Source organism: Amphiura filiformis, chromosome 8 (assembly GCF_039555335.1).
Source record: "Amphiura filiformis chromosome 8, Afil_fr2py, whole genome shotgun sequence".
In the NCBI taxonomy this organism is placed as follows: Eukaryota; Metazoa; Echinodermata; class Ophiuroidea; order Amphilepidida; family Amphiuridae; genus Amphiura; species Amphiura filiformis.
This window is the reverse complement of record NC_092635.1, coordinates 50,996,146-51,009,954: the sequence shown is the minus strand read 5'-3', so window position 1 is coordinate 51,009,954 and position 13,809 is coordinate 50,996,146. Positions and strand designations below refer to the sequence as shown.

Here is a 13,809-nt window from a genome sequence, read left to right as displayed (position 1 = left end):
TCATAAGTACAAATAACACTACATACGAACTTTTCACTGCTTCCAAAGTAAAACAAAGTATATGCTTGCAATTAACTAATCAGATACCACATTTGACTTTGTAGTACTGCTACATGCTTCTTGATGACATTAATGATACGATGATCCTGGAGAGGCAACACTATTTACTCCCTATTCCAGAAAAATACAGTACTAATTTTTTTGGTATTAAAAAAATACTATCAAGTTCTGCCAAATGAAACATAGCTCAATCCTAATCATTCATTTAGTACTAACTGGAGATAAAAGAAAAAGTTCACTATTTTACTAATTTCTTGAAAAAAGAGCCAAAAACATGCATTTTCGGCACATTTTCTGACAATCTAGTCACAAAAATCAAAGACTTGGAACAAGTCTGGGCATTCAAAATCTTGAGTATAATTATGCCGAAATGTTGCTATAATTTTCACTTTTTTATTGTCACAGCATACGAAAAACACCTTTAAAACGCATGTTTTTGGCAATTATTTCCAAAAATTAACCAAAATATTAAAATTTGACTTTTATTGTCAGTTATAGGACTAAAGGATTAAGATTTAGCTATGTTTAATTTGGCAAAACAGGATAATATTTTTTTAATCCCAAAAATATTAGTTCTGTATTTTTCTGGAGTAGGACTTTAACCCTAACATCAATCAATACGACGGTCCTGTAGAGACAACATTTAGGACTTTAACCCGAAAGTGACGCTACGATATGTATAACTGAAACACATAACGTTCTTTTGGGCGTTCCACTCTGCTCTGCTAAGTCACGTCTCGGCGCCGTTCCTGCGTTTTGGTATAAATCATCTTGTACGTATTTTATTCATAAAAAAAGAGCAGTAATACAAAGCAGACATGGCTGTTCCAGACGTCAAATTCACACAGGTATGTTGATTTGGACTATTCCATTTGAAATTCACACTCCCTGTGTGGGAAGTTAAGGTCATGTCTTCTATATAGACGAATCCAATTTCACGCATTCCTACACCTCAATGGCAGCCATATTTGGGTCCCCGTCAGCTCCATCTCACCTAAAATGTGAAATGATGCGGCCTTGGAGGGTATTTTAAACTGCATTCTATCACCCGTTTTACCCGGGTGTGTTACACGTAGACAAAAGAATGATGACAGTTTACAACACAAAAGAATCTAACATCGAATTTTAAGCGGCTTTAATCCACCCAATTGAGCAGTCACAACATCAGTTTGGTGCTGCATGCGGGGACCCAGTCAATGGCCGACCAAATCCTGACCTTGACTTGGCTCGTTGGATTCGTCTATAGGGGATGTATGGTTTTCAACTGAATAGCACTGACCGTTAATAGTCCTCAGGTTATTTATTCAAAAAGATCGGTAATCCGAAAATAATAAGGTTTGATAGTCCGACACAGGATTCGCTATTCGCCGTCAAAGTGATGTAATAATCGGATTAACTACCATAGCAATTAGGGTAAAACAATTTTTGAATTTATTGCACTTCACCTAGTACGTTCCCGCGGTACCTCTGCATTGAACCATATCAAGCTGATCACTCGCACCTATAAGATTAGTACATGTATATTTGAAAGGAGCGTTATTGTATTCAATCTATGATTGCAGACATACACAGGTGATGAGTACAACATACTTGTAGTGCAGCGCAATACATTAAAAAATTGTTTTACCCTATTGATATGGTAGTTAATCCGATTATTACGTCACTTCTATAGCGAATACCATTTCACCCTGATGTACCAGTGACGTCAACGCGTTGAGCCAGGTGTTTCGAATGCGCGGCGTTTTTAAGCGTGTGCGTGTGTACGTCAATACTTAAGTGAACGCTAGCGATTTAAAGCTGTGCTCAATGCAATGCGCACTGACGTCACATCAGGATGAAATGATATAGTGCGAAAAATAAAATAAAAAGGGATCGGTAGTCTGAAAGTTGGGTTTAGAACTAGGATTTAGGGTTATGGTACTAACAAACTTTTGGACTAGTTCCCTTAGGGTTTGCAAACCTTACAACTTTTATGTGGGCCTTAGTGGACCATCTTAGGATAGCTGGTTGAAACCGTTCATTTCACTGGCGGAGAATTTAAATACCAGAAAACGTTGCAACAGTGATCCCAAGTTGCTTATTATTTGGTTGGTATTCGGAAAACATTTCCAAATGTTACCAAATGGTTGAATGCTTGAAATTCATTTCCAAACGAGCCTGTGAGAATATCACGATATTACGTCCAATGTCGGCAACTCACAAGACTGCAAATTCGTGACTTTCGACCCATTATTTTTTCTCAGATTTTCATTAATAACGAGTGGGTGAATTCGGTAGGCGGCAAAACCTTTGGCACTTTAAATCCAACGACTGGAGAAAAGATATGCGATGTTCAGGAGGGTGACAAGGTAAGAATAAGGCAAGATATAAACAACAACAGCAACAATGGCAATTGATATTATCAACAACCACAATAACATGTTTTGTCTTGCATGGGACTTTGACGTGGAGTTAACTTCAACTCTGGTCGGGACTCTGGTATGGCGCAATTAAAATCAGGACCACTTCTTGAGCATGCTGAGGACTTCAGTGATCTGTAATAACGAGATTGACGATTATTAGAGAGATTGCGATTTCCAAACGTAGAATCGAACGCCCGTGCGATCTATATATTCAAAATGGCGTCACAGGAGAGTGATGTTGAATAGATTGCACGGCCGTTCGATACGTACGTTTGGAAATCGCAATCTCTCTATTATGATCAATGACGACGTTGACGCTTATTATGAGGAAGGTGGCGATGTTAATGATGACGAAGATTGTGACAATGAGGAGGAGGAGAGGCCGACAATATTGATGATCATCATCATTATGATGGCGATGACGATAGTGTTTATGATGATTTTGAACCGGTATTTTCACACATTTACTACAATATTGCAATTTTTCATCCTCTTCCAATTTGTTTCACACTTGAACATTAAAGGCCGACATAGATTTGGCTGTGAAAGCTGCAAAGGACGCCTTCAAAATTGGTTCACCATGGCGCCGCATGGATGCGTCTGCGAGGGGACGTCTTCTGAATAAGTTAGCTGACCTTGTAGATCGAGATGCTGACTACCTAGCGGTACGGTAACTAAACGCCGTAAATATTTGGCCTGTTTTAAGCGTTTGGTATTGGAGATCAGATTAAAATGATAAATATATATCATGATTATACTATTTGAGGTCAAATTAAAATAATAGATATATAAATACCATTTCAAATGTCCTTACTGTTAAGATGGTACATAATTCAACTCACCATATCTTCGCTTATAAATCACCGATTTTATTGAAACAAAGCTTATGTAGTAGCTTACAAAATTACCTTGACGACCAATCAATACAATCAATAGGTGACATGTTTGCCTAATACTATTTTCTGAATTATGTAAATTTTTAATAACCTGTAAGAGGGCTGCTCACTAAGATCCCACAACTATTATGTATTTCCACTCATGCATGACTTTGATACTTTAACACCATATTAACGGGAACTTATTGACCGTCCCTCGTATAATATCATTTTGAATATTTTAATGTTCTCTTCTATGTTGTTGATTTCCTGTTTATAGTCTTTGGAGACTTTGGACAATGGGCTTCTGTACCACACAATGTCGCGTCCATTTGTTGGTGGGGCGGCTAATATGTTACGATATCTTGCAGGATGGTCAGATAAGATTCACGGCAAAACTATACCAATTGGTAAATATCATACCTACTACAGTGGCCTTTGGCCAGGCCGGCTCTGTGGCTGTTCAGACGACTTTCATTTCAAAACAATCACTGCATATAGGCTGAGATTGAAGCAATATAGCACTCTCACTCTATTCGTGGGATCTGTTCATCTACCACGTACCATAGACCAAGGGAGGATCTATATAGAAGCCGGGCACTCCTCCTAAAAACAAAGACAAGAAATAACAAGCAAAAACAAAATGACGAAGCTTTAGGCGATTTCGACAACATTTTTTCGACTCGAAGCACACCGGAAAATTTTTCATGAGTGGGCTCATGCATTCAAAAACCGGGATAAGCTCTGCTCTGTGGATTGTCGCCTCAGCTAAATTGTGCTTTGTCGAAGTTGTTGCCATCTTTTCTCATGTGGGGTTCTATTAATATGTCTCTTCCAATAATGTTCTATTCCTTGCATACTCTTAATCTATTATGATTCATCGGGACCTTTATTGATAATTATGTTCTATCATCCATCCCTAATTGTTTTACTAATATGATTTTATGACATCTTTTATGTGCAACTGCCTGGTGTATTTCCATTCCAAATTCCTCTCGATACTTTATACCGATGTAATTCTTCCGTTTTACCATTATTGTTGCAGATGGTGATTACTTCTGCTATACCAGATACGAACCAATCGGCGTCGTTGGGGCTATAATTCCCTGGAACTTCCCAATCTTCCTCACGTCGATTAAACTTGGACATGCTCTCACCTGCGGAAATACATTGGTATTGAAGCCGGCTGAACAGACACCATTGACAGCACTCTATCTGGCTTCTCTTGTCAAAGAGGTGAGGAAAATGTGTTGATAGTCATGCAAAGAAACCGAAATACCGATATCAGAATCAACATGTAATAATAACAGCATTACGTTTTGTTACCTGGAGAGATTTGATCATGTCTCACCTCCTTTTTTAACCAAATCGAAGGTAATAAATCTTGTAGTGAGGGATCAACATTTAACCACAAATTGCCTCAGGCAAAACTCACTTCCTGGGAACCAAATACCACACAAGGTCATTTTTTTGTAACTCATTGACCCAGTTGTGTTATATACTGCTTCTAGCTAATGACATCCTTATGATCTGGTAACTCATTGACAGATACGAACCTCATGAGGAAATTTAATTTTTGATCAATGCTCTCAGGTAGTGACACGTAATGAGAACTTTGAAATCTCCCCTCGACTTAAGGGCTGGGGTATGAACGTTTGGACAGTATTTATTGTGGGACATTAGAGCACATCAGACATATCGAATTGAAAAAAATTAGGTCTTTTTGGGAAAAAATCCATATCTTCAATATGAAAGGTCAAAATTTTCAATTGACCGTCGGCTTTTCCTCCCAGCTACATACATTTTAAGAATATATCAGTAGATTTATCAAATTTACTTCGAGGACTGTTATGTATCAAAAATGTGAAAAATATCAAATTTTAAAAATTTGTCATAAAATTTGTATTATATCGTGAATTTCAAAAAATGAAAAATATTTGATATCAGAAAGACATTCTTCGTATTCAGAATGCAATTCGATATGTCTGATGTGCTCTCATGTCCCACAAAAAATACTGTCGAAACGCTCAAAACGCTCATTCTAGATCCTTTAACTATATAATTGTGGTGGAAATTTGATGTATTTGTTGGTGTATGTGTTCCCCCGATTTTGGATCTTAAGCAACTGATTAAGAGCAAACATACTGCAGTTACTGTTCATTTTCCTATACACAATACTCTCACCATTGACGCGTGACCTCTACAAACAGTGTATGTTATAGGTATAGAGCATTGCCTAGTTAACGTCACTGTGTGAAAAATAACCGGCCAATATTTAAAGTACTCTCTGAAAATATGTCCTAAATTTTTAGCTAATATAGGGGTTTAGAAATATTCGCACTTTGGTGTTTTAGGAATGAAGGGCACGGCACGGCCTGCAAAATTGTCTGTGTAAATCGAATGCATCTTTTTCTGACTATCACTCACTTGTGTACCGCTCTCTTGCGAAGGGCATTAAAGCTAAACCACTTGCCGGATATTTTTTAAACTTGGATGTCAATCAAGAATAATGAATACATTACATGTAGGCTAAAAACTGAGTAGGTTGGGCATCTGCAAATGGTCGTACCTCCCTGATATGTGAATGACAGATAACACCAAAAAAAATTAAGAAATTATTTCCAAACCGTGTTAAGTCTACAACCATTATGTTTCTCATTTTCAAGAATGCTTGTTAACAATATGCAGACTATTGTCTCATTTGGAAAACAAAGGCCCACACAGTATTGTTACCTTTCGTTTGCTTTATAATCGTTCACCCAACTGAAACTATAATACCAGCTCATTGCAATATCGCACAGGTAAAACAGAAACATGTGTAGTGTGGATTTAACCAGAGAAGATCTGATTTAACATAGTTGAGCTGTTTTCAATGGGTGTATCTTGGTTTAATAGCTTTTAATGAGGTTTAAGTCATGCAAAGGTCGTGGAAGAATGTCTTTTATGATTTGGAATAAATAATTGATTTTAAAGCAACGCTTTACCCTAACATCATGTTGATATTTTTATCTTATTATCGTAACCTGAACTTTCATTCTAGGCTGGTTTCCCACCTGGCGTTGTAAACGTAGTACCAGGATTTGGACCGACTGCCGGAGCAGGCATAAGTGAACACATGGATGTCGATATGGTAACATTTACTGGATCAACAGAGGTGGGTTTATATCTTGTGTACGTACCACAAGGATCAGTTCTATAATATTGTTCAAACTCTATATAATTTGTGCAATCGTTCAAGTGATGACGTTTCAGGAAACTAAATATATATACATATATAAGTATCGTGTAGAAAACGTTTTAACCTTTGTATTGGAATTTCCCAACTTGAAGAAAACAGCAAATTATTGCCGGCATTGCTTCTAAATATTCAGCTGTTTTAGCCAAGCTATCGCATTTTGGATCGCAAGCATCTTATCTTTGTTTATGTTTACACTTTTTAGCATCAGAAACGCCTTTTTAAGAGTATTCCATAAAAAAAAATGTTATTCAATTTTGATTGTTTTGTTAATTTTATAATTGTCAATGACAAAGATGAAGTTCGGGTATTACATTATTGTATCTAGCATTAATAGTGAGGCTCAAAATCTTGGATTGTTATAAATTATTATTTATTCACGCATATGAACATTTATCCACTTTTGAATGATAAGCCGAGGGTGTTTACCAATTATGCCTCATGCAATGATGCTGTGTAAAAGTACTGCCATTTTGTTAATTTAGTTTATTTTGCACTCATTTTATCACTACATATTCTTAGAAAGATACATATTTAAAATATGTAACAATATTGGGAACAGCTGCTCTAAACTTCGCGAAAGTAAGCTTTCAAATTGGGTAAAGCTCTTTTTGGAACAGACTGTATTGGGACCATTGCAACAAAATAATGATGTGTCATAATACGCACAAATAAATTCTGCTTCGAATGCACATTCTAAATTTGGCATACTATCAACTGTTTTGGAATAATAGTCATTCATTCAGGGAGGTAATTACATATTGCCAGATGTTTAGTTACTCTGACTCCAAATGATGTTGTGGAGGCTGTCTGCTTTTCGTCTATAGAGACATAATTATATGCTTGTAGATGGAATGCTACGGTATGTTACTAAACATCTCAAAAAAGTAACTTACCCCCCTTAATTAATGGCCATTATTCAAAAACGGGCGATTGTATTACAAATCTGTAAAATGCGTTGGAAGCATAATTTATTTCTGCACATTTTAACACCTCATTTGTAGCAATTGACTAAATATTGACGTCATAGCATACATTTAAATCAATGTTACCCACGATTTGAAAGTTGCAGTAAATTGTATTGATTTGTATTCAGTATTATATGGAAGGAAATCTGTGTAATGATATCTGATTGTTTTTGCATTGTTGTAAGTGCAACTTTCAAATCTGGACCCCACTACAATAAATTGACCGGTGTTTTATTGTTTTCTGTGCTATCGTATCAAATGAGGTGTCAAAATGCGCAGAAATAAATTCTGCTTCCAACGCATTTTACAGATTTGCAATACAATAACCCGTTTTTTAATAATGGCCATTATTTAAGGGGGGTTAGTTACTTTTTTTAGATGTTTATATAGCTTCTTTGACTGACAGGAATTGTCTACCCTTTTCTGACCATTTGTAGTTTGTCATTATCACATATCATTGCGCTTCACGAACACGACTGACTGATGCACTGAAACTTTATGAATTGAATCCACAGGTTGGAAGAATAATTCAGAAGAGCGCTGCCAACAGCAATCTGAAGAAGGTTGCCTTGGAAATGGGAGGCAAAAGCCCAAATATCATATTTGCCGATGCCGACAGTAAGAATTGAGCACAAACATAATTATTAGCACCGGAAATAAGTGCATTTTAAATTTTAAAAAATATAATTTCAAATTATAGATTTTTATATCATATTTTGCATGTTTTATTTCTCTTCTGAATTTTGTCATTGTATTTTAAAACTATTTTGCTTTCTTCAGTGGATAGCGCAGTTGAATGGAGTCACATAGGTTTGTTCAATCATTCGGGGCAGGTTTGTCTTGCTGGCTCCAGAACCTTTGTTCAAGACGAAATCTACGATGAATTTGTCAAAAGAAGCGTAGAAAGAGCCAAGAAAAGAACAATTGGAGATCCGTACGATCCAAAGATACAAGGTGGACCTCAGGTCAGTACATTCTTGATCTTGAAAATGACAAGAAGGTTTTCATTGTTGTGTTTAGGGAGAAAATACAGCTGCGTAACCTTTAAGAATATATAGTGACTTGACCGGAAGGAGAAGGGCATTCTATGTGCTGCTTGAATACGACCAGATAAGACTACCCATATTTCAGATTTGTTTCGACGTGAAGGGGCTCCAACACCCTCGATAAATTAAAAGACACGACCTGCAATTTCGTGATGCCAACGTCATGCCATGCCAATTAAGCACCAACAAAAATGGTGATCCCTATGCTGTAGATTGAATGCTATCCAAAATATTAATACGCTTTTTTGTTACACTCTCCTCCCGTATTCGCCAGCGAAGTGGTTACATAACTTCCTGGTAACTGGATCACGCACCTTTTGGAATTGGTAGTACACGCCATAGACTTTGTGTTGAGATCATTTCGATCGTGGTGCAGAACTCAAAAGCGTGATCCAGTTGAGATAGTTATAATCGGATTACACGTAACACTTCGCTGGCGAATTCAAATCGTCAACGGAACGGAAGGTGATCTTGGCCTTGAAAATAATTGGGTTACTCAAACAGACAAAATTGATGTAGACAGCACATGTTATAAGCTTATCAGTATAAAGCACTTGTTTTTCTTTTATCCTCGTTCAGTGCCTTGATCATTACTGCCCTAAGCTTCTTCTTTTTTCAGATTGAACAGGAACAAGTGGATAGAATCATGGATTTGATAGAGAGCGGGAAGAAAGAAGGCGCCAAATTACAATGCGGTGGTGGTCGGCATGGAGACAAAGGTTACTTTGTTGAATCTACTGTCTTCTCTGACGTCAAAGATGATATGAGGATAGCAAAAGAAGAGGTAATGAGACATTTTACCAAAAAAGAGTGTAGCCCCATAAATGGTTGATGTCAGTGTTTTTCCTTTAATTCTATCTTTGATCAGTGGCGGACGTGACCTGGGCACCGTCTTAGGGACACCGAATCGACCAATTCAGCGCCCCTTAGATCAATTATCTGCCCTTCCAAGCGGTGAAAGTAAAACAAATCATGCTCGTCGCGCACATTTCAAGTAGTCAACATAAGTTAGTCATTTGAATGACCGTTTTAAGACCTAAATTCAGCTTCATTATAACCAAATTAGTGGTATTTGTGCAAATTTTCGCGCGAATTGGGGCGCCATTCTACATCCTTGCCCTTGGGCACCACAACCCCAAGCTCCACCACTGTCTCTGATAAACAGTCTTTCATGATTTGAATTTCATATTTATGTTTCAGATTTTTGGACCCGTACAAAGCATTTTTAAGTTCAAAACTATCGAAGAAGTTGCCGATAGAGCTAATAGAACAAGCTACGGTCTTGCCTCAGCCGTATTTACGAAAGACATTGACAAAGCTATCACTATTGCCAACTCAATCCAAGCAGGCTATGTTTGGTAAGTGAAAAGTTATTTCTCAATAGACTGATATGTTAACAATAATGGTTAAACCTTTTACTTATAAGGTAAACTGCGCCAATAAAGTATCCTTACACTTGGAAAAATAATCACAATTTCAAAACTGAACAACATTGGGGTAAATTAGTTTTTTTAATAGATGCACTATTTGAATCTTCACATTATGACACCACATTGAATCCAATGTGACCTCAAGAAGTAAAGTTACAAGCAATTGAATAGACAAAGGTTCAGTTTTAAAAGTGACAAACTGGCCTATACAAGGCCCAAAAAGATTCCAACAAGCGCAACAAAGAGACAACACAGTTTCTTCAATGAAGCGTTATTTAAAGCAGTTTTTAATTCAGTTTTTACTTTTCATAACTTTCATTTTATTTGTCAGTTCTTTTGTTTCAGCTTTCTTTTGTTCCTTTTGTTTTAAATTAAAGCCAAACGCATAAATTAGTCATTCACCACTCTCAATCCATATGTCCAGTCTGTGGAGTTTTGAATAGGCCAGTTTGTCACTTTTAAAACGGGACCTTCGTCTAATCAAATGCTTGAAACTTTGCTTCCTGAAGTCACGCTGGATTCATTGTGGTGTCATAATGGGCAGGATTAGATAGTGCATCTATTAAAAAACCAAATTTACCCCAATATTGTTCAGTTTTGAAATTGTGATTATTTTTGCAAGTGTAAGGATACTTTATTGGCGCAGTATAGTACTACACCTCTTGATAAATGTGTGACTATTTTTGCATTTTTCTCAAAAATAACAACACACTGGTAACAACAGTTATGTATATTATAGGGGCAAGGAAACCAGTTACTACACTGGAATTTCAGTGACTCAAGACAAGCGGTACATTATTTATGATAAGAAAAGAGGTACCGCTAGAATGTATCTCATATCTTAACATATTATAATATAAACGTGTCAAAAGTTATACCGTTTTCTGTGCTGCCTTCAGGAAATATAAATTCTTAATTCGTTGTCGTAGTGCACGTTAGTAACCATTGGTTACTGCTCCAAGCCTGGGCTCATACACCTGTTCCGAATTTTGATATGCCATAGGCTTTGTGTTGTGATCATTTCGATCAGTGGTTCGTAACAAAGAAAGCGTGATCCAGTTGACCTAGCAACGGTCATATTCTAACGTGCACTACGACAGCGAATAGGAAGAATCTCTTAAATTCTGTTCTTATTTCAGGGTGAATTGTTATGCACAATTTGCAATGCAAGCTCCTTTTGGTGGCTACAAGCAGTCGGGAATTGGACGCGAGTGGTGAGTGACAATCATAAAATGAGAAAAACAGACATGAACGTGAATTTAAAAAAATTATCCTTCGCATTTAACCCATTTTAAAAATGTTTTTAAACATTTAGAAATATTTTCATACTTTCGTTGGGAATCGCCGACTCAAAAACGCAACAACACGCACAAAAATATTATAACAATAGTATGTTTATCCACGCTCTAAATTTGCAACGGTTAATCCAGTTGTGAACAAATGGTTGAACCGTTTGTTGCACTATCTTGATGCTACGTACTTTGAATAAACATGTGTACATGCAGTGCTTATATTAGATATAATTACCATTAAATGGCCATATGTCTAACTATTACGAGCCCTTTTGATAAAGGGCTCGTAATAGTTAGAAGACAATTTCTTTGCTCTTTATACAAATTACACCATGTATTTTCGGGACAACACTATGTGTTAGTGCACTATATATAACACATACTAGTAATTTATTGTCCCGAAAGTATGCGTTTGTATTTTCGGGATAATTATGTGTTAGTGCAATATAAATAGCCAAGAAATTATTTTTACCAATTACGATTTACGAGCCCTTTTCCAAAAGACAAGTTTTATTGGATTTATATTGTCATTATAGGCACTGTTTGTACACAGGTTTATTCAAAGTACGTAGCATCAAGACAGTGCAACCAACGGTTCAACCATTTGTTCACAAATACATTATCTGTTGCAAAATTTATTTAGAGTGCAGTCTTTTGGAGTGATCTGAGGGACCGCTCTGAAAAGAGTGCAATTTCAAAAGAAATTTCAGAGGAAAAAAAAATCCGACTTTACTCTCAACTATTTACAAAATAATAAATCTCAAATACTTTTCAAAATGGAAATGAAGTTCATGTTATTTACACTTTTTTTTAATTTGAAATAAGGATAAAATTTCGTATATTAATAATGCAAATGAAACACATCTTTGCTAACACTTACTAACTGAAATAATATACATTTATTTTTTGCGTAGTGGCGAAGACGGAATTGCGGAGTATTGTGAGATAAAGACGGTAAGAAAGTCATCATCGGACCTTGCTTAAAATATTAAAAAAAGCTAATGTTTACTAAATGTGGTGATTTCTGTTCGTTTGTGGATAGATGTGCTTGGACAAAAATAATGGCCTAAATAGCATTAATAGGCTTGTGCACTTTTTGGTACGTAATTGAATCAATTTAAAAAAATAATAATTTCGTTTCACTCAACTGGAGCTCAACGAATCAAGTAAGACTGTATATTATTGAATATCTAGTCTGTTTCAAATGTGCTACTCCAGAAATAAAGAAGATGTACACCCCTTATAAAAGGGTTAAGATTTTCGGACTTTTTAATCCTCAATTTGCATGATTGGCGAGCTCGTTTTGGACATTTCCGTGATTTTTAATTCATTTGTATTTCCAAGCGTTTTCCCGCCACATTGGCAACTGGAATTTCAGTCATTTTTAGAAGGAAAACTTGGTAATCCAGACATTTCTTTTATTGAAAAGTTACTCTATTTTCTGGAATATCCCAATGTACATGTAGTCTTTTGGTTTCTGCACATTCACAGCTAATTTCCTGCTATAAATGACAATAATTATGATTTTTTTTCTCAGGTTATCGTCAAAATTCCAGTAAAGAACTCTTAGTTCGCTTCCAAGGAGGAATCATCGATGGATGTTTCGTATAATACCATGGTTACATCAAACAGAAGATGTAGAACAGAACAACGTGATTGCCGTGGTACAATAGAACCATATAAAAATCTGTACATTTGGCAATTATTCCGGGACTGAATAGTAAGGGTGGGGTGCATGGGGTGTGTGGGGGTGCGTGGTGCGTTTACTTGCTTATATCCAGCAAACACAAAAATGTTTTAATATTAACATATTAGAAAACAATTTAAACATAATGTATAAAAGAAACACGTTTTTATGTTGCCAAAATGTAATTTTAAAATATTTTTCGCAAATTTTGTTTAGAAAATGTCAACGCAATGGTTTGTGGCAGTTTTGAACGTTTTGAAATTGTTATGAAACCGTTTTATAACCTTTATAACCTGGCAGTGACATTTAAACACCTTCTGTCAACCTTCACGCGCCCTTTTCATAATGTCATGAAAATGTTTTGTGTTTGCTGGTTTAATGTATTATTGATAAGAATTATTTTAAATATAAATATGTCCAAAATGAAACCCATACGGTTTTGGTTACCGTCCGTATGACTTCCTCGAGGCAGTAAAGTGAAATCAAATTGGGATTTTCTGAAAAAATACTGCTCATTTTTGCACAAATATGCCAGTTGGATTCACTGTGTCACTTTCCTTTCTGAAAATGTATGCTTTTATATAATACATAGCGTTACTTATCATCATTACGTTTAAAGATATAATGAAAAACAATATCTAAATTACTGCCTCGAGAAAGGCAAAAGGACTATAGGAATAGTAACAACTGTCAGGAAGGTTTTCTGATATAAGCCAATAATGAGGTAAAAATTAAAAAAAAAACACTATCTTGGCCGCTTAACTGTGGAGCTCTATGGGGATTTAGTGCTGTGATTATGACATCAATAACAATT

General features: G+C 36.1%; 1 protein-coding gene across 1 annotated transcript; it reads left to right on the top strand.

Moving 5' to 3' along the window:
* The first annotated feature begins 738 nt into the window (after positions 1–738).
* On the top strand, positions 739–13,014 carry LOC140158296 (aldehyde dehydrogenase 1A1-like). The gene is made up of 13 exons (XM_072181401.1): positions 739–908; positions 2,304–2,408; positions 2,987–3,127; positions 3,618–3,747; positions 4,383–4,573; positions 6,378–6,491; positions 8,056–8,158; positions 8,321–8,505; positions 9,206–9,370; positions 9,787–9,944; positions 11,156–11,230; positions 12,223–12,262; positions 12,846–13,014. Exons 1-13 carry the CDS (start codon positions 879–881, stop codon positions 12,876–12,878), a joined length of 1,470 nt encoding a protein of 489 aa, XP_072037502.1. The 5' UTR covers positions 739–878; the 3' UTR covers positions 12,879–13,014.
* Positions 13,015–13,809: the final 795 nt, after the last annotated feature.